The following is a 22,432-nucleotide window of genomic DNA, read 5'->3' on the forward strand; positions in this document are numbered from 1 at the left end:
AGCAGAATGTAAGAGGTGCTCATATTATTTCACAGACATGACTGACTAAAATACACTGACTTGTGTGCAGTGGGTTCATGCACCTGGCAGCCAGAGCCACATTGCAAAAAATGCCAGCTCTAGCTCTTTCACTGTGAATGTTTACTTCCTTTCTTTTTTTTTTTTGTTTCCTCTGTTTTATTTTGTTTGACTATTGACAACATGGTATTGTCTTCTAGTGAAGCATCTTGCCTGCATGGAGGTACCTTAACTGTACTCTAATAAGAGAAACACAAGAGCTTTATTGCCTCTTCCCCTGCACAAGGATCTTAGAATTTGTTAGCAGAGCATATTGCAGTTTTTGCATAGCTGTTATTGCTGATAAATGTCCTGTTTTTATCCTTCATTGCTTTTTATTACCCTTGTGCTACTTACTATTTTACATCCTGATAAACCTCTGAAATCTGTGCAGCATCAGTGCTAAGTTCCAAGGGTGTAGCAAAAGACCTCATTAGAAATGAGAAGTACAGCCATTTATCCTACTGGATGCCTACTTGGCATGTTGTAAGATCCACATGAACTATATTGTCCTTCTACAGATTTCAGGAAGTCTGGTTTGGAAACACTAATTTTTGTACAGCTTTCGTGATTGCCCTTGTAAGATTATCTTATTGCTAAGATTATCTTGTTGCTTAGTCCTGTGCTAGGCATTAAGACTATTTATATATTTTAATGAGGAAAAAAATCAACCTTATAATATGGTAAGTAATAGCAGAGATAATATGTATACCTGTACTGTGATGTAATTCTTATATGAAACTTACCTTTAATATGAAAGATTTTAACACTATTACTTTCTCTAATTTTAGATTAATTTTTTCCCTATACTGTGATAGGAATGTTGCAGTAATTAAGTTTTTTAATCAGATGACATAGATTCATGCTGCAAATGTCACATACGCAACAATCAAAGCTGGATTTAAACTGTTGTCTGCTGTGTAAGACAAGTGTCTCTGAGCAGGCAATATCTTCTAATAAAAATCAGTTATTATTGCTCCAGTTATCAAAACAGAGACTTGTTGCAGGCCTGAGTTTATTTGCTACTGTACCACTGTCTTCTAGGAACTCTCTTGTCAGCAATGTTTCTTACAAACACTGGATCAGCAGTTCAACCAGACAAGAAGCAAACTGAATCAGGAACTACAGCAAGCCAAAAATGACTTCAGTGTTCTGCAGGCAGAATTTGACAAAGTAGGCCTTTTTTAAATATTGAAATCTTCTGCTAGAGCTGGTATTCAGTTGTTTTAACAGTACTGTCTTCATTTAATTATACAGAAAGCAAAAAATAATTAATGTGGAGACTTATATGAATTTTCTTTTACATAGTTTGTGTTAGCTGTTTTGCATTTACCATTTGTCTCTGAAATACTATGTATTGAAATGTGGATTACAAGCTTTTAAAAGTTTGTGGTTAGTCCACTTCCCCCAGGGAGGAGATGTAAATGCAGACAGTGCAGCTACAATAAATCTTTGTGAGAGGAGCCAGCTAAGCCTGATCAAAAGAGACACAAATGCAGACAGTGCAGCTACGATAAATCTTTGTGAGAGAAGCCAGCTAAGCCTGATCAAAAGAGACACTTTATATAAAACATGTGCAGAAGTGCAGTTTGGTGAGAGAGCTGAACTGACTGACAGGTGGTTGTCCTTTGGAAAAACAGCCCCACTTCATGCATCTCAGCCAGGCAGCCCTGGTACTTCTGTTTTAGCAGTGCCACCCCTCATGTGATCCTGCAGAGAGCTGATAAAGGAGATAAAAGAGCAAATAAAATATTGTATATAAATTAATATGAGTATACTCACCCAAGTGTTTACATCAGTTTAACTCCCTGAACTGAGTGTAAGGAGGAACTTCAGTATGAAGGAGATCTTGCACAGCTCTAGCAGCAGCTAGCTATTAGAACACATTAGTTGTCACCAGCCCACAATTTTAAGGAAGTTAAAAAGCAGCACAAGCCTTGAGAGTGAGTGACTAGAAGAGAGGAATGGTTAAAAGCCTCAAAAAACTCTTTAGAGCAGCTCTCAAGCAGTAGAGCTAACTGAATTTCCAAAAAGGACCACACATTCTTGAAAGTTACATTGAGAAGCCCCATTTGTAGGCAGCCTGAACTGAAACAGCATTTCTAAAACTGCCAACAGCTTTCTTATAGGCTTGTTTTATTTTAGAAATATAGCCATGGGAAAACACTCAGTCAAATGTTTTCAGTGGAGGCTTCTTTATATGCACATGCTATTGTATATGCTTACTGAAGAAATTGATTTCATGGAGAGAAAAATAGGTGCCTTTTAGTTCTTTCTCCAGAAAAGCTAATTTCCTGAAGACCTCAGAATAGACTTTTTTTTTTTGACCTCATAATGGCATTTTCTTCCTTTTTAATCTGGAGTGTTATAGGACTATTTTGAAAGAGCTAAAACTTGTTCATATTTTATAAAATCTGTGTCAATGGAGCAGTAAGTGTAGTTATGATCCTAACTTTCTGATTCACATATCTTAGCAAAAAGGCTATTACGTTTCCAATCTCAGCTGTATCCTACAGATATCATTGTGGTGATGTAGTTGCAAGTTGGATGCTTTAATTTGGTTTCAGGCAGTCTAGAAATATATATATATATATATGTATGTATTTTAGAGTCAAATCATCTTTTTGGTCGGAGGCAAAGGAGTGGAAAGGCGATAAGCAGCTCTTTTCTAAACAACACTAAAGCAACTTTTAGTTCATAGTGGGATAAAATATGACAAAAATTCATTTTGAAATAGAATGTTTGAGTTCAAGGGTGGAAGTCTAAAGACAAAAGTTACAAATGCCTGTGAATATAATGCTGATTTTCAACATTCTTACAGGTAGTGGCAGTGAAACAACGCTTGGAACGGGATACCAGTGATCTCACCCAGAAGCTGTGCAGAGCAGAGCAGGGTCTATTAGCAGCCCAGGCTAAGGAATCTGATCTGGTGAAAAGCTTTGAGGTAACCAACGCAGAGGAGTATGTGACAGCACTAAATACCATAAATTAGCAAATTTTAAACACTTAATACTGCTGAGTACTTACTCACACAGTGTATTTTCCCATAAGCAATCTTTAAACACTTCTATGGATTATCTTAATAAAGTATCTTAGTTGTAACACAAAATGAGGCCTTCCCTAATGTACTGTAAATTAATGCAATTTGTGGAATTGGCTGTGTGGTTAGGATTCCTTGCTGTAATGCTGCTGATATGGTTCTAGTTCATGTTGGACTTACCTTTTATCAAAAATAGGTTTTTGTAAACTCAGCAATTTTTTACAAAGACTTACTATATTCTCCTTTAAAAAAACCAAAAACCCAAAAAAACCCAAAAATACATCTTCCTTAGAAGAGACACAGTCCAACATATATACTGTGCTGTAAACCTTTTCCCCAAATGAAGAAAAATGCAGAGAAGTTTCTGGATGCTGTCATGCAGCCTCATACTCACACATGCATAACCTTTTCACTTTAATGTCTCCTTTTTCTTCTCAGTTAGATTCTTTTTCTTTGGTGGCAATTAGAGCAGCTGCACTTGAAATTGTTACAGTTTTGCCACTAGAGACCTCTGGATGCAAGTTTTATCCTTTATTTGGAGAATCAGAAGTAGAGAGCTTGATACCTATGTAATCCATGTCACAGTTTGTTTTATTTAAACACTCTCATTTTGGTTGTTGCCTGTTATCATCAAATATAAAATTACCTGTCTTAGTTTCTGCCAAAAACTTACCTGTCAAAATTCTATGCACAAATTCAAAGTGTAATAGTCGGGTTTTTTCAGATCAGCTCAAACATTAATACAGGTTTAGTATAGTATGAAACTTTAGGTACATTCTTGCTGTTAGATTGCAATGTCTGGGAACATTCCCAGCTATTGGAATGTGACTATTGTTAGAACAGCACTTTGCATGGCTTTGGCCCAGCTGACTAGCACTCTTTGATACAATTCCCAGGCACAGTTTGGGAGTTCATGTGAGCCTGGGAACCTTCCCAGCAAGTGGTTTGGTTAGAGCCACCTGTTTTGAAAAATAGAAGACTTTAGTAGTACAGATCTGGGCTGTTCCATGCCATTTGGCCTTGATGCCAGATAGAGGGCCTTGAAACCTATTTAGTAAATAAATATAACCAATACTTTCAGCTGTAAAGTTAATCCAGATAATTTTTGTTCTTTGAATGTACTGCAGAGGAGGAAAGGCTCCATCAAGTTTTCTTTTGTATTTTTAGAAAAAAGAAAAGAAGGTAGTTTATATTGGATATTGTAGATTTGATATAGTTCTCTGAGATTCCATTGTCTCAGAGCATCTATTTTGTGGAAATCTTTTTCTGTAATTTCTTATAAATGCTTCATTTTTTCTACCAGTCTTGCATCCATCTTACTAGACTGTAACTATAGTCAGATTTTTTTTCTTCGTATTTCTTGCCTTGGTCATAGTTGAACAGCTGTTGACAGTGATGATGTGTTAGAAGATGACAAATAAATTTGTAAACAGGCTTAATCTGGGAGAGATTGTAATGTTTGAAGAGATCAGTAGCACTGCAGTTCTCTATCTTGAGAGTCACACATGGAAAAAGCTTGATATGTGTGAGCAGGATTTAGGGCATAACTGTGCCTTCTTTACTCTCATAAATAAGTATATTGCAGAAAAATTTCATCTAACTGTTTTGAAGACTGAGGCTTTGCTGACAGCAGATTTTGTATACAGGAAAAGAAAACAAGAGTGAGATTGATATTTTTTCCCCCTTTATTAAAGGGAAATCATTGCAGTCTTATACTAATAGTTGAAGTATCCAGTGGCAAATATAGTTGTTCTCTGCTGGTTGATCCACTGCTGTGTTTAGTCCTGACTGTATTCCAAAAACATTGCAAACCAGATAGCATATCCTGTATGTCTCACAAGTCTTAGTCTAAGGACTGCTTTGTAGCAGTGATATCTCAATAGCTTTGTGGTTCTGGCATCTTAGCATATGGTTTACATTTTGATGGTGTAAACAAGTCCATAACTATTCTTGGAAAAATTGGTCAGTCAGTACCTGAACTACTCATAATCCTGCCCCATGAAGCCTTTCTTCAGAATAACAGTAGTATCTGTATATGAGTTCTGGAGTTTGTTTTGGTTTGGTTTTTGCTCTTCCAGGAGACAATTGCAGACTGACTAACTTGAGTAATGCAACATAAAAGTAGAATCAATAACTGTATCAAAACCAAACTGATTCTTTTGCTTATAGCTTTGGAAAGTGTAGATGGCTAGTTACTATCTGATACTTAGTCGATCAAATTATACTGAGTGCTCTTTATTAGGAATGTTTACATCAGATCAAAATAATTGGACCTTCCAGCCATTTTAATTCTTTAAACTTGTTTGTTTTTCTTTCCATAGAGCACTCTGGATTTTCTAATGACAGACTTGTTTAATTCATGTACTTGTGTTGCATCTGCATGTGATGCTTTGATTCCAAGCAGTTTGAATGTTTGTACTTTGAAAAATTAAGATTGCTCAAACTTTATTCATTGAAATTTATATATCACTGGATTTGTTTTTTTTGAACTGTGTGTAGAGAAGGCTACGAGTAGAAAGGAAGGTAACTGTTAGTGACAATGACAATTTTAATCATGTTCTGAGGGTGATTTATTTGTGTTGTTGCAAAAACAAGCCTGCCATGCCAGGAAGCTTTGAGTTTTTTTCATGCAGACCTTTCCATTTCTTGAGCTTGGCTTTTGTGAATTGGTGCCCATCTGCTAGTAGTAAACGGATGAATAATTGACGATCTGTTTCCAATTGGGCCATGCCAGTTCCATGCCATCTGTTGTCCAGAACACAGGAGTTTGGAGAAAATGGATTAGTTTCCTGAACTTTTATTTGGCTTCCTAGTTGCAATATAGTTACACAATTTGTTGGGGGGGAGTGTGTTGTTTTGTTGGAGGATTTTTTGTGTGGTTTTTTTTGAAATCAATTTATTTGGAAGAAAATGCTATTAATGGCAAAACTGTCTATAAGTCTAAGGACTTCTAAAGAAGATTTGATAAGTGTTGCTATGTTGATGATGTTCAGTAGAAAGAGCGCTTGTCTCTACATGAGATGATAGGTGAAATCTGATCTACACACTTCATGTTAATTTTAATGCCATTGCAGGGATTTGTTTACTTAGCTGCTTTGAGAAAGTAGCTGAACGTCATCAGGTCAGATTTTGTAGGCTCTGTCGTGTCCTGTCACTATCAGTTTGGGGCAGGTCGTGTGGAGCTGTTTGCACTATGCCAACAAGGGGAATGCTGACTATGTCAACTGGCAGCGTCTCTCAGATGTTGTCAGTTAGTTAAGAATAAAAAGTTATGTTTATGTTCCCAAGCAGTGCTTAGGAACCAAGGCATAGCAGCCCAAAGACTTAATAGGATCTAATGGAATATCTTTATTCTGGTTTAAATGAACTGAATTCTTTGATCTCCTTGGCAATTTACATGAAATGTGGTCTTATTTGGTTTTGGTTTAGAAATTGAGGCAGGAGAAAAATCTTCTTGACTGTCAGCTTGGTAAGAAACTGCAAGAGATCCACCAGCTTGAAGAAGAACTAAATACAATCAAGCAATCTCTAAAGCAAAGTCAGAATTTTGCAGAAGAGATGAAAAGTAAGTTATGAATTCAAATTTTCAGAACTCCTTTTGCATGTTTAATGATGTGTGTTTCCTGCAGTCCTGTAACTTTCATTGTGAATTAAGTAAAATATTTCTGCTGTGGGATATGATTGGTGTTTTCAACATTGAGTTTGTTGTAAAGGTAAAGGAATTTTTGTCTATGAACATGTACAATTCCTGAAGACACACTGTTTTGAAATGAATCAAAGACTGACCCGCAAGAATGTCACATACTGGAATGAGATTTGTCCTGTTTAAAAAGAAAAAAAAAAAGGAAAAGGAAAAACAACCACCCACAAAAAAGCAGTACTTCTTTTTATAAAATTTTGGTGAAAGCGAGATACAGGCACAACTGGTGAGAATTAAGGACTGACTGGCTTGGAGTGTGGACTTCTATCCAGCTATGGAGCAGAAAGCTAACAATGTCTGAGTACATAGTGTCTGATAGTCTAAGGTAAATGCAGTAAAATGATAATTGAAAATAGTAAAAGTAAATAGTTATACTTTTCATCTAGAAAATAATCAGTAGAATTGGCAGTATTGACTGGTAAAGGTTTGATGTTTTCTTTTACAGATAAGAATTCTTTTCAGGAAGCAGAGCTGAAGTTACTGGAAGAGAAATTAAAAAAACAAGAGAGCTCCCTTTCATTGGAGAAGCTGCAAATAGCTTTAGTTGACATGGAAAAGCAACAAGATTCTACCCAAGAGTTGCTCAAGGAAAAAGATAATCATATTAAAGAACAAGACTATAAAATAAGTCAAATGGAGGAAGAATCAGAAGCTTTGCAGAGGCTCCTTGGTTTCAAACAGAGAGAATATGAAGAATTGCAAAAAGAGGCTGCTGTTCTTTCTCAATGGAAAAATGCAACTCATCATCTTATAAATAGCTTTCTTTTCAGACTTCAATCTATGATTCCTCGTATTAATGACTTGGAGAGTTCCTTTCAAAGTCAGCAAATCAAAAATCATGAGCATAGTGAGAAACTCAGAATGATCCAAGCTGAAAGTGACAGCAAAACCACAGAGATTAGAGATCTTAAAGACATGCTGGAATATAAAAGTGCAGAATTAGAAGAACCAAAAAAAGCTTTTGATGAACTTAAGCAGAAAGCAGAATGTTCTGATAGAAAGTACTGTAAACAGATAGAAAATAGGTCCTGTAAAACACTGCAGCTTACAGACCAAGTTGGTGAAGTAGAAGAAAAGTTACAGTTAGCAGCAAGTGAAGGACTGCAAAGGGAGCAATGTTATCATGACCTGCTTGGTGAAGATGAAAAAATCTGTTGTCTTGTAAAAGCAAGAGGTACTTCAGAAATGACAGAAGACAGAGAAGTTAACTTACAAAGTGGTCAGGATAAAACTCTTCTAGACACCAAGAAACTTGCAACAAATAACTCAAATGCTGAGGATTACAGATGTGCAAGAGCTCTCCTAGAAGTAGGAAAAACTACAGATCTGGCCAATTTGCAAGAGCAGATATCTTCTCTTGAGATTTCCTTAGGGGCTCAAAGGCAGCAGGATTCAAATCAGCAGCAGCAGTACAAAGTCGTAGTGCAAATAAAGAGTGAAACAAAACAAAGACTATTTGCAGTAGAACAGATACACAAAAGCTGTGTGACACAAACTGAACAGCAAATCAGTAACTTGCAAGTATATATTTCAATGTATCAGAAAATAGCTGAAAAAATTCTAGCTCTTCTTGAGGAAAAGGACCTGCAACTGCAGACTCTGAACAAAACATTAGAAAACCAACAAGCTGAGCTTCAGGATTTAAAGATCAATAATAAATTGCTTGAGGATTCAGTAAGACAGCTGAAGCTCATGTCTGGAACATGGGATTCAGAGAAGAAGGATATGTCTTCAATGATTTGCTCATATAGCAAAAAAATTGATGGACTTACTGAAGGAAATGCAACCCTTAGGGATTTAAGCCAAGCTTTAAAGCAAGAACAAATAACTTTACTGGAAGCAAATAAAAATATTTCTGAGAGTTTAAAGGAAAGAGAAAAAATAATTTCTGAAATGTCGGAAAAACATGTGCAGGAAAGACAACATATTGAATCAAGAACTGAAGAAATAAAAGCAAAGCTTGAAGTTTTGCAGGCAAAGTATAAATGGGTAGATGAAAAAAATGGAAACATCATGAGCGTTCTGAGAACACAGACAATTGAATTTGAAGAAAAAAAAGCAAAATTAGAACAAGAGAAACAGCTACTTAGTGAGAATAAGGATATTTTACATCAGCTAATAGCCTCAGAAGAAATAAAAAAGGGTTTGGTTCAAGAACTTCAGCAGCTGCACTCAGAATTTTCCAATATCCAACATGTGCCTTCTATGGAGCTTGACTGTTTAAGTCAGGAAATGTTAAATGTTGAGGCAACACAAAATACAATGCAAGAGAAATGTGGCCTTGTATTTCAAGACAAGGAGCAATCAGGGAAGGGACTAAAACCAAAAAATGAACCTCTAATGTGTGACATTAGTTGTGAACAGACACTCTGTTCTGAATGGTTGAGAAGGACCATGGAAGAAAAGGACATGGAGCTGAATAAATACCAAGTTAAACTTGAGCTTCTTCAAATGGATTTTGAGGACAGTGAACTCTCCCTAGAGAACTACAGGTTAGAACTGATGCAACTGCAGACTGCTTTAAAAGGCATGGAAATAGAACTTGAGAAAAGCGTGAGAGAGAAAGAGAGACTGCAGCAGGAACTACTGTCTGTTAAAGGAGGGAAAACTTCAGATCCTTCGCTTACAGTGTTAGAGGAAGATGGTCACTCATTGGAGTATAATTATGATAACATTTCCCAGAATTGTGGCAAAAAAATGGGTGAAAGTTATTCATCAGTCATGCTGGCATCTTCTTTGCAGGTAATGATAAACCACCTGAACAAGCTTGAGAAAATGTGTGAGAGGCTGCAGAGCAAGAACATTGTATTAGCCTCTGGATTTAAAGATGCAGAAGCCAATGGCATCACAGGTGTTAATGAAGTGGCAGAGGAGAAAGAGAACATAATGAATGCAGATAAACATTTAAAAGTGGAGAAAGCTATTTTTCCTAATGACTTTATGAATCAAAGTGATAACAGTGATCTGAACATGTATAAAAGCTATTTTTCCTAATGAATTTATGAATCGAAGTGATAACAGTGATCTGAACATGTATTCTGATAATAAGGAAATGTCCTTCAGACTTAAAGAATGCAGTAGTTCTGACTATGAAGATTTAAAATTGTCCAGTAAAGAAGTTCAGACATGCTTCACTCAAGTAAGAGACACGTTCTTGACTTTCCAAAATGAACATATAAAATTATACGAACAGCATTGCAGTATGAACTCAAAGATAAGTGAGCTACAGTCTTGCATTGAAATACTGAAGGCAGAAAATTCTGCATTGTCAACAAATCTGAGCAATGCTCATATAGATTCTGTGAGAGTGTCACTGTCTTCTAGCCAACATGACACTCCATCTAAATTAGATGAAACTAAGTCCACAGTTTGTTCCTCAGATATTTGCAGAAATCCCTGGTTTATGGAAGTAAATGAGGAGGTTGATTCTTCTAACAGTGGTACATGCAAATGGACAGAAGAAATGAATCAACTGGACAGTTCTGCAGAGGTACTTCCAGAATGTGCACCTAGAGTTTTGTTTGAAAATTGTCATAACAATCACAAATTGGACTCTCTTAGTGAGCTCAGGAGTATTAGCCCTAGAAAATCTAACCTTGAAAATAGAATTGAAGAACTTCAGATGCTGTGTCAGACATATGAGAAGGCCATCAAGGTGCTTGAAGATCAATTTCATGTTCAAGAGAATGTGAAAAATGAGGAAATTCAAGAGCTGAAACAAGTTATACTTTCTGAAAGAAAAGAAATAGATCATCTCAAACAGCAAAATCTATCTGACAAGGAAGAATGGCAGCAAAAACTGAATGATGTGACTAGGGAGATGGAGGGCAGAGTGGCAGCAGAAAGAAAACAAACTGAGTCTCTGTCTTTGGAGCTGGAAGCAGCAAGATTGCAACTACAAGTCCTTGATTTAAGTTCTCATTCGTTGCTGTGCACGGATACCGAAAATGTAAGTAATTGCTGTCATGCATGTCAGTTTTATGTAAACCCTCTGATTTATGGTCAGCCAAATTTAAATTTTGAAGTTAAATGTGTTTAATGTGTACGTGCACTGTGTGTGTCTGCACTGTGCTTAAACACTTAGATCTCTCATTTAACATGGTTGTTTAAAGATGCACTTGCTTCCCATATCCCTTCATGTGTGACAAGCAAACTAGGACTGCTGCCACACCTCTAATTTCTTTCAGTATCATCATCATCAGAACAGAAAGAGCTGGTAGAAGAGCAGTTAATTTTAGTTTCAACCTAAATTCCTTCAAAACACCTAAGAGAACAAGAAATTTGGGAGTCACCTTTTTTTTTTTTTTTAGTGTTGTCGGTGGTGTGCAACCAGAGAACTAGATTTTGCTGCTCCTTGTAGGGAGTGGCAGAATCAAAATTTACTCAGAATGGAAAAGTTTCATTCTTGCATATAGTGTATTAGACTAATTCCCCTTAAATATAAATTGAATAGGTGCATTTTCTGCCTGTAAGAATTCCAGGCTTGACCATTAAGTATTTCTTGGGCAAATGGCTTTCAGTGCCCAGTCAACATAGACTCACAAATCAAAGTTTAACACTGTTCCCACAGAGCATTTTGAAGCTTTAAGTTTTGGGCAACTGTGCAAATCTGAGCAGAGAAGAAAATGTTTTACTGTATGACTTGCAATTCCCATGGGAGCATCCACACTGATACATAGACATTTGCAAAAAGAAATAATGTTCCTTGCCATATATTGCTGGAGCTCTTTAAGATGAAGTGTGCAATACAGATCATTGAGGTGTGCTGCCTTTAGTTGTAGTTGTTTTCTGGAGTCCTCAAGTTTTGCGATTACTCATTTTTATTGTTTCAAATGAGATCGTCAGGTGGCGCCAGATGCAATCCCAGCTCTGACAGACAGTGGTAATTTGGAAAAGGGACTGTTTGAGGATTTGGGCTTGACCCTTGAAGATTCTCTGGTACCATTAGCAATACTAATAGTTAGTTACATAGACACCTATTTTCCAAAAATACAGAGGTATGTGGTATCTTTACACTCAGTCTTTCAGTAAATTTGTCTGAAGTTTCTCCCTCAGTGCCTTTAAAACCTTTTGGCCAAAGATGCATGTGTGTATAAATAGGTGTAAATCCTTTCCACAAGAAAAAGCAGACTGTGAAGTAGACAAGGGTGCTGTCTATTTAGAGCAGGAGCTTTGCTAGTTTAAGAAAACTTAAAACTCACCTTGTTCTTTTCCTCAAAGGTATTCTTTTTTCCTCCTGCCCCTCCCTTATTTTTTAATGGATTGATTCTTAATCCTTGCAGAACACAGAACAAGAAAACAATAGTTCTTATCAATTGGGAGTTCCTTTTGAAAACTTGGCTCTGAAAAACAGTAATTCTAAACTAATCCCTATTGAGAAAATGACTGCAGAAGAAAAGTCTGTGTATGAAAATATAACCAAGACCACTGAAACAAGATTAATGGAAGATTATACTGGCAAGATCTCTGGAGAACATGAATGTATAAATATATCAGGAGAAATAACCAGCCCTTCAGACCATGCCAATGCATTGTCATTTTCCAGCAGTAGGTTTTTGGGTGCTAGGTATTTCTATGAAAATCAAATAACCACTGAAATGATCCAGGAACAGGCAAAACAACAGACTACTGAAAATTTGAAGCTAATCTATGAGACAGCAGAAAACCAAACCCATGGTGATATAATAATGAAAGTTGAGCAATCAAGCTCAGAGCTGAACTTTCAGAACGCACAAGTAACTTTGAAGAGCTCAGCTTTTGCAGAACTGGAGGAAGTTACTGTAGTTAAGAAAGAAAACTGTGACATAAAGGAAAAACATGAATCAGTTTCTGTCAATAAGCAGCAATTATCTCTTAGAGTAGTCTCGTTAGAAAAAGAACCTGAGAATGCAAAGTCTGAGCTGGAGATACATAAAGTTACATTGTCTAATGCAGCAGACCTGTTGGATGATGTAGAAATGACCAAGAGAGATTGTCAGAAACAATTTCTTGCAGCTGAAAATGAACAGAAGAGTCCAAAATCTGAGCAAGTTAGTATTGAGAACCATGCTTTCTTGACAGAGCATGACATTGAATTGCTTCAGGCAAAATGTCAGCAATTAGAAAGGGAGAGGGAAGTTAACTTGAAAACTCTTTCTAGCTTTCAAGAGCATCTTGTCTCAGTCACAGCTGAGAGAAACCATATTGGCCAAGAACTGAGTATTTTGTCTGAAAATAAAAAAGAACTGGATCTGCAGTATCAAAATCTACAAGAGAAATTAAAGGAGTTAGAGTACACCAAGGGGGAGTCTACTGAAATCATCAGAAGGTTAGAGGGTGAAGTGAGGATGCAAGCAAATCTGCTCGAGACTGCAAAATCTGATGTAAGTCAGTTATCAAATGAAAAAAATCATCTTCTTCAGAAGCTGCAAAGTTTAGAAAATGGTGCTGTGTCCTTTGCTTTAGAAAAAGAAAAATTCCAAAATGAAGCAGCAGATTTGAAGGAGGAGAAAGAGCTGATTGCCAGAGAGTTGGAAATCATGCAGAATAAATTAAGTTCATCAGAAATGGAAAATTCAAAGCTTTCTAGATCTTTGGAAGACTTGTTAATGGAAAAACATGAACTTGCTGAAAGACTTAGCACAGCACAGAAAGAATTAGGCCAATTGCGGTGTGGAATTGAGAAGCTGAAAGTAAAAATTGAATCTGATGAGAAGAAAAAATGTCACATTGCTGAAAAGCTGAAAGAGAGTGAAAGGAAAGCTGACTCTTTTCTGGATAAAATAGAGAGGCTTGAAAGAGAATTGGAGATGTGTGAGATAAAACTAGAAGATACAATTATTCAGTTGGAGACTGCAAAAGCAGAGACAGAAACATTAACAATGGAGATGGAAGAAATGACTGAAAAGCTGAAATGTTCTAACTTACAAATTGATGTCCTCACCTCAGAAAAAGAGGATTTGGTTAATGATTTTAAACAAAAGCAAGAAAGAATCCTAGAGTCTTCGAATTTGACTACAGCAAAACTCTCAAAAGAAAAAGAAAAGATGCAAATCAAGGATGAGTTTGAAAATATTGTGGCATTGCTGAAATCTGAGCTCAAAGATATGAGTGAGAAATTAGAATTTTCATGCAAGGCAGAAGCAGATGCTACCGCAAAAGAACAAGTCTTGATTAATCAGGTGGCTTGTCTTGAGCAAGACAAAACAATGCTGTTACAGGAATGTCAGGAAATAAAAAATGAAAACATCATATTAGATCAAATGAGGGAAGTACTTGTTCAAGAATTGATGGATTGTAAACAAAAGCTTGAAGAAAAGGTGCAGGAAAATGGTGCTCTTCAAAAGCAGGTGAAAGAAACAGAAGAACTGTCTTTACAGCTGACGCAGATGCACCATGAGCTTGAACATTGGCACCAGGGAAAAAAAGGGCTGCAGAATTTGATTGCTGAGCTGAATCTCAAGGAGCAACATTTTTCTGACAATGAAACCTTTCCGGATATCCTGAATGTTCTAAAAATGTCTTATAAGGACCTTGAGAAGGAGCTGGAATCTACACTGCATGAGAAGAACACTTTATGTAAAAAGGTAATACCATTTCCATTTTTAGGAGTGTGAGGATAAAGTGCCCTCTGGGTTTACTGCTTCCTTAAGAAATTATATCTGAAAATAATTTTAACCTCAGGCTTTTACAGTAAACATCCTATTTTTAAAATGACATTTTCAGTACACTCATGAGTTTTCATTGAAGTTACAGAGCTGGAAAGCATGGCATTGTTTTGCATAGGATTAATGGGAAGGTGTCTTGCAAGAAGACATAGAAGTTTAAGCAATCAAATGATGCAGGATAGTTTCCTCTTCCCTGTAGAAGAGAAAGAGGAAGAAAAAAAAGAGCTTTTATATCAAGAGTAAATACTTTGGAAGCTCAAAAGAAAGTGAAACAACCATTGGACACTTGCCATGTGAATACATCATTACCCTGTTGTGACTCTTGCTTGGAACTGGACTGGTTGTGGGAATAAAATAACTCATCTTAAAAACTGATTGATGCATATAAGTATTCTTTGGATGTTGTGACATGTATTAAAAATAATTCTGGAAAATTTTATTTCAGGTAAATGAACTGAATGAAAGTTGTACTGAGCTGCAAGTCAAGCTAAGTGATGCTGAACAAAAGATTTCTGAATTACAGGAAGGAAGAAATAAGCTTGCTGAAGAAATACAATGTATTCAAGAACACTCAGAGAAGGACAAAGTAAGTTACTCCAGCATTTGTATGATCAAGTAAATGTGTTGAGGCTGGCCAAGGGAGCTGTGATGATGTACAGTATTGGAGGTTCTTGCTTTCAAATTTCAAAAAATTCAATGTTCTTGTCTGAGATACAATGATTAGTTAATAGTTTTTTCCATTTCCTTCTACCAAAAGTATGTTTTCTTGGTGTAAAGGCCACAGGTGGATAGCTAAAAATTTTTCAGGGTTGAGAAATTGTCTCTACTACAGGCATTCAGTCATCAGACTGAGGATGTCAGATTAAAAAAATGTAGCATTTTCCAAGTTTGTTTTAAAACTAAATTACTTACAGTATTTCAGTAGTGCTAAAGTACTTTCAGGACAAAGTCAAGAAAGAAGCAGTTTTAGAACCCTGACTTTTAATTTGCTCACATTTAGTTCTTAGAGGCTCTTTTATCAGCTAGACAATGGTAGGTTTTATTTGTGAACAATATTATGTCTTTAAACTAGTTTATGTGATCTTCTGACCTATTAACATTATTTCCAAAATTTTACAACCATGAGCTTCTTTCTGTTAGAGTTGAGGATTTTGGGTGGGAAAAGAAAAGATTTCTGCAACTTTCAGAAATCCTGTATGAAAATACAAGCCAGCTGTCTAAAAAGTACAGTTATAAAAGGGGATCAAAATGAAAATGTTTAAAAAGTTTTGTCCTCTTAAAGACCATGAGGAAAGTGACCCTTTACTTCTTGAGTCACTCTCAGACAGAACAATATTTGGAGAGGTTAAACTTTGTTTTTTGGCAGTGCCTGATTTAACAGTGTTGGTGAACTTGCAACTTGGTTTTGTTTTAGAAAACCTTTCTTCACCTCCTGTCCTACCTTTAGTGTTCAGATATATTATTCTTTGATTGCACTGTGTTTACCCACTGTTAAATACTTTTTTCTTACCAAGTTTTTGGAAATTCAGAGATGCTTCAGATGTTAAGCCATAGTTTAATGGGTCAGCTGTTTCTCCATTGAGATGATTCCAAATACTATGTGCTATTACTGTTTACAGATTCAGCTGCATCTAACTATGTCAGAAAAAAATGAACTGACTAAGTGTTTGGAGATGGTCCAGAATGAACTACAAGAAAAAGAAAGTGAAATGAAAAGAGAAATATCAGAATACAAAGACAGATTACTTCAAGCAGAGAAACACCATCAGGATGCTCTGAGAGAGGCAAATCTAAAGGTAAATCAGAAAATGGGAAGAGTGATGTTATGAGTTTTGAATTAAATCCTATATATTTAACAAAATTTTGCTGGTCCTATTGCAAAAGAAATTGTCTTTGCTAATAATGTCTCCAAACTCTACATATACTCACTTTGGAACTCAGTAAGTGTTAAATTAACTTTTTTCCATATAGGAAGCAGTGAAAGGTGAATTAATGTCACAACTCAGTAAGCATTTAGTCTATACATAGTTTTATCTGGGACTATAAACTCGAAAAAGGGAAGGCAACAGTATGTTTTTTAGGCTTGGAAAGGATTGTTTTGGTAGGAATGGGGAAGGAAGTTTAACCACTTCAGGACATAAGGGCAAATTTGTTGGAAATACATCTGTCAGCCATGCTATATAAAGAAAGACATCAACTTTTCTGCAGAAATGTCTATGAACATGTACTTAAGGCCAGTAGGATACAGGCAAAGAAGTTAATATAATTAATTCTTACTGGGTTTCATTTTTGTTAATATAAAGTAGATGTAAGAGCAAGTTATAGTAAAATATAAGGTCTTTCTAATGGCAGACTTCTTAGAGGCAAGATTCTAGTGTAAAAACTGTATAGTTAAGACAAATTGCTCTTTCAGTTTTAAGTTCCTCAAAACATACCTATTAAATTTGCTGTGGGATTTCTGTGTGTTTGTGATACGCTCTGAGGTACATCTTTAAAATACAACTCAATATCCTTTTTTGGTATCACAGTAAGTAGGTACATTTTTTTTCTTTAAAAGGAGGCAGAAATCACATTTTTTTTTTCTTTAAAAGGAGGCAGAAATTGAGGCCTGTCAAGAGAAGATTAGTTCACTGGAACACTTTATCAGCTCACAAAAGCTGGAAATTGAGCATTTGAAGTCAAATAAAGAACAGCTAAATAATTCCCTTAAAGAAGCTAATCTTGCATTAGGAGAACTCTTAAAAACTAAGGTAAGAAAAAACCCATAAACATGGCCAATTCCATGAGATCCAAGGCACTATCGAGTAAAATAAACACAGGCTTGGCAATCAGAACTCCAGAACATCGACTTGACTTTGTAAACATAGGCTTGGCAACCAGAACTCCAGAACATCGACTTGACTTTGATAGAGCCTTTGTTTTTGCTAATGAGAACATAGAGCATGGAGAAAACATTGTCACTGTTGTTCTACATTAGAAAAATTCTGTTATGTTTGCCACGACTGAGTTCACCTAGAATTGGTTCATGTGACACTAAACACAGCAGTCTATTGTCTACACTGTACATTGCAGCTGAGTTAAAATGCAGTTAGAATTCATTCAAAGAGACTTAGCAGGGCCTCTGTTTTCTTTTTGTGAATTACTTTGATGGTAAAAGGTGCCATGTTCTGTTGGAAGCATTAGTCTTGATATATTGGTCGAGTTGTGCGAGTTTATCGGTTCCATTTTATATAGAATTTTCATAACTATTATTAACTAGTGTAATTCTCTGAAAGACAAAACTGTTCTCAGTGATGCTACAAGATGAAACCCACATATTGTGAACCACTGATAGCTGGGAACCGTTCTAAATGTACTTGGCTTGCTTTCTAGTAGTAGAAGTGAAGCTGAACTGTCTATATAACTGAATTTCTGTACTAATTTCCCCTGCATTTTTGATTTACTCTTATATTTGTCCTGCTTCAGTCTGTGATTGATTTCTGGCTCCAACTCTGTACTTCCAATTCATGATTAAGTAGATCTCTAAATGCACTCTTGAAGAAACACAGCCAATTCTATTTGCTTGCAAGTAAGCACTGAATTGCAAGGTGTTCATTTTGCCCAACAGTTCTTTATTCTTAGGGCCTTCCACTGTGGTGTTAATTTGTTTAGTAACAGCAGTCCAATCATAAAGTACTGTAGGATGTGTGCCAGTGATAGGAAACAGTACCCATGGTAGTGTAAATGTTGCATAGAAGGCTTCCAGCTGTTCTCACTGTTTGGTGTTTGCACACAGGTTGGTACCAGAGCAGATAAGCAGGGAGCAGCCCAGGAGAGTGGAGTGGGTGGAAAGGAATGATTTGCTGCTGCTCAGAATACTATTTTTGAGCTGGAATGTAGAGTGCAAAGCAGGTTGGAGTTGTCTTGCCTCTGTGTTATTTAATAAGATGCATTGGGAGTGAAAAGAAAAATAAGGACACTCAGACTAGGAGAGAGCACTTTAAAATTCAAAGTATTGGTTTGAAATCTGTTGCTTGGAAAGCAGAACTTTCTTATGCCACATCAGTGAAATGGTGTCAGGAGGAAAAAGGACAACAAACTTCTTTGGAGCTCATACAGCTTTCTCATAAAGGAGCATGCTTGTCTTGACATCAGTAATCTGAACATTCTTCATTTGTTGGTATATCTGAAGAGTTTTTCTCCCTTATTGGTATTAGAATTAGTTTTTTTGTTTTGAGTTAATCACCTGTACATACCTGTCTAGTAAGAGGACTTTCATGTTTCCTGCACTAAAGGAGCTGCTCTAGTGAGTGTGTATGGAAACAAACAAACATATATACATTACAACTGTGCTCTACAGCAAATACTGTGTTACATTTGAGCTTGATGTTCAATAAGGTGAGTGCCAGGTTTCTGGTGAATAACTAAATTTCTTTTTTTTAGGCTGATAATAGTAACATTATTGTTCAGCTGAAGAAGGAAAATGAATTTGCCCACAGTAAAGTGCAGCTATGGATGAACTCCTGTAAGCAGATGGAACAGGAAAAGCAAATGTTGGAGAAACAACTAGTTGAATGTGATGAACTACTAAAGAAGAAAAATCTAACTATGTCAAAACATAAGAAAGAAGGTAACATCAGTCTTAATGCTTTCTTAGTAGTGCATTACTTTGTAGAACTTTCTTGTTCCTGAAAGTGTCCACTTGAATATGCAGCTCTAATACAGAGCATGATTTTTAACTAGGATAAAAAAATTACAACTGCAAATGTGTTATGCATTTTCAAAATCTAGTTAATCTTTTCTCTCTTGAGGTATCAGAGACAACTCTGGGTTCTGAATACATACTTTAAATATTTTAAATATCACATTTTTATGGCTAAAAGTGGCATTAGGAAGAAGGGAAATGTTTTTATTAATAACTAAAATTTGTGTGCATGTTGTTCTCTCATTTCCCTGCAAGCTTTTCACTCTGATTCTCGTGCTTTGTTCCCCATGCACTGGTCAAGGATTTTTTCCCAAGTTTGCATGTTTGTTTTCTATTTAATGCTTTGTTCCCCATGCACTGGTCAAGAATTTTTTTCCAAGTTTGCATGTTTGTTTTCTATTTAAGAAGTACATTATTATGTCTATCATATTACTGAATTTCTTATACGCTGTCTCTTTTTATAGTTGCACTGTTATAGAACTTGTATAATTAAAAGATGTGACTATTGCATTATAAATTCTTATATATGCATTTTTATGTCAGTTATATGAATAATGATGTTTTTCTTTGAAAGGTGCTGATGATAGTGCCATTACAGAAGAAATTAATTTAAAACTGGAAGAATTACAGGAATCTATGGAAGTGAAGACCAGAGAAGCAAATGAGAACTTAGAGAAATACTGCTCTCTAATTGTTAAATATGATAAACTAGAGGAAGAAAATGAGATGCTAAGAACACAAGTCAGTTTGCTGACTGCTCAGCTGAAACAGCCAGTAAGTGATGCTGTCAGCACTTCTTTGCTGAATTCAGATAACTCATTAACAGTGAGCAATCAGTCTGACAAAAAGATAAGGTCAGATGAAGACACTGTTAAGCTTTCAAGAAAAAGGCAGAGATGTGAAGACAACGGGAAAGGTAATGGAAAACGAAGATCCCCTGTACCAGACACTTCATCCAAAAAGAAAGAGAAGTGTGATATCTCTCAGAATCTGCTAGGTCAGGAGGACACACATTTCGAGCCAGATGGGCTTCCAGAAGTAGTGCAAAAAGGTATTTATAGTGTTTTATAAAGGCAAATGTTCTCTGAACATAGCAGGTGTGCTTTTCTCTTTTGTTTTGCTGAAGGAGTTTCACTCTGGGTGTGTAGGTGACTTTGCAAAGTTTTTGGTGATAATGATGGAAGGTGAAAGCAGTCAATGCCTGATGTGCCAGTTGGTGCCAAATGAGTTTTTGTGGAACTCTGGTATTAGACCAGGATAACACATTTATGTTGAATTAATAACTACCATTCTGCTAAGAGTTAAGTGGTCATGGCAGTCACAACTTTGTAGTTGCTCATGATGTATATATCAGAAGCTAAGCAAATAATATGCAACAACAAATTTTTCATGAAGAAAAGTCAAGAACACTTACTCTAGTCATCTAAAAACATTATTTGAACCATTCAGTGAAAGTTAAAGGAGAACAGATGCGGAGTGAATCTAATCTTTAAGGCCACAGGGTCGGAGTGCTGAAGTACTGTGCCTTGATGGAGACATGCTTGCTCCCTTCACAGCTCCTTCAGTATCACTCTTTATGAGACCAGAGAGGTGGTTAATGGCTATCTGGGATCTGGCTGGCAAATGGGCTGTGGTGTGGGCTGCAGGGGCACTCTAAGGAAGAAGGTCAGGACGGCCCTGTGCTGGACATGGCTGTGTCCACCTGGCTCCATGTCAGAAACAGAACCAGTCAGAGGCATTTGTTGTGTCTCTGTGAAAACATGAGTAAGAAAGGGTCATAAATGCCGAGATGAAGGAAAAGCAACGCCAGGACTTGGAGGGACAGGAGTAATGGTGAAGCAGAGTGTCATACTGAGCAGGGCACAGGGCTGAGGGCAGTGGTGGTGGCCTGAGCAGGAGCAGGAAGGAGCTCAGGGGTGAGCTGAGAGGAGACTGAGGAGCTGGTATGACCCCAGAGGGACTGCAGCCACTGGGTTCTTTCATGCCTGAACAATTGAGTTAAAAACAAGGAGCAGGATCTGACTCACATCTCATGTGCTCCCATCACCTCACTGAAGGTGCATCATGCAGTGAGGTAATTGGAGACCAGAAGCTGGGGAGGAGTGGTGTCTGGAGGGTAGTCAGGGTGTTTTCTCCAAATGTTTATTTGTGTGCTTTTGTGTCTTTCAATACCAAAATCAGTAATTAAAAGTGTGTTAATTTGAAATGCATTGAATCGATTAAAATTCCGTGAATTGAAACTTACTTGGCCACAGCAGTAAAATGTTACCATCTTTGTGAGAGTTCAGTTTCAATCTGCTATGAATGCAATGAAATTAAGGAGCCTGATATTCCACATAAGGGTTCACTGCAGCAGAAACTAACTGAGAAAATTGCACAAATCAGGGTTTGCAAAATATATTGTATGTACAACTGTCTATTAAGTAGACTTTTATAATAAATGTAATTGCAATCATTAAAGAACAAGCCATAGGGACACTGAATCATGTCAAATCTGATGACTCCAAGAAGTCAAGATTTCTGAGGCTACATGTTATGTTCTCAGAGCAGGTGCATTTTCAGAAAAACAACACCACTGGTAAGATGAAATGCAAATATGTGCCACTTAATGTTTGATTTCTAAGCTAAATAAAGATATAAAAGACAATATATAGCACTATAGTTCTATGCAGAGAAAAATTTCAAAAATCAATAATATCTTGTCATGGTATTGTGAATTAAGCACTGTGTTTTCAGACTGAAATTATTCTCCACATAATAATGTACCTGTAAAGAAAAAGATCAAGCATTTCTTGATTCTTTTTTTGTTAGAATTACTATTGTAATTACTATTGTAATTCTATGGTTGTGTTCTATGGTTTCAAAGTTTTGCGTATGAATTTTGGCATATACAAGATGTGTTCAGCAATCTTTTTGATCCATTCTCTTCAGCAGAGCAAATGACCAATTTTAATCAACTGTTTTTCTCTGTTTGAGAAAGTGTAATTTATTTAGCTGGTTTTAATAGAAGCTGTTTATTTTTCAGGGTTTGCTGTCATCCCCACTGGCAAGATTAGCCCTTACATTGTAGGCACAACACAATATCTCAGAACCAGTCCGCGTCTGGTTTCCCCAAGTGCGAAACGGCCTTTGCCCAACCGACTTAGAGAGCTGCAGCTCTCTTGTTTGACACCTGGTGGCAGCAAACCACAGAAGGTAACTTCAAAAATGTTTCTCTGGGTATGAAAGCCACGGGGAAAATTTAACGCATTCACTAAATATATTCATCTGTCAAGTAAGTTTGAGGACGTATCATCCCATCATCT

At 36.5% G+C, this 22,432-nt stretch overlaps 1 protein-coding gene across 1 annotated transcript; it reads left to right on the forward strand.

The window, feature by feature from the left end:
• Positions 1 to 1,101: 1,101 nt before the first annotated feature.
• CENPF (centromere protein F, 350/400kDa) lies at positions 1,102 to 22,322 on the forward strand (the record flags this gene model as incomplete). Its single annotated transcript, XM_009082751.1, has 12 exons — positions 1,102 to 1,230; positions 2,879 to 3,001; positions 6,527 to 6,662; positions 7,243 to 9,767; positions 9,829 to 10,746; positions 12,080 to 14,362; positions 14,889 to 15,029; positions 16,063 to 16,239; positions 17,035 to 17,193; positions 18,866 to 19,052; positions 19,702 to 20,178; positions 22,153 to 22,322. Coding segments are annotated over 12 exons (7,425 nt in total), but the record flags the coding sequence as incomplete, so codon positions are not given.
• Positions 22,323 to 22,432: the final 110 nt, after the last annotated feature.

The sequence above is a fragment of the Acanthisitta chloris genome, unplaced genomic scaffold, assembly GCF_000695815.1.
Source record: "Acanthisitta chloris isolate BGI_N310 unplaced genomic scaffold, ASM69581v1 scaffold41709, whole genome shotgun sequence".
Taxonomy (NCBI): Eukaryota; Metazoa; Chordata; class Aves; order Passeriformes; family Acanthisittidae; genus Acanthisitta; species Acanthisitta chloris.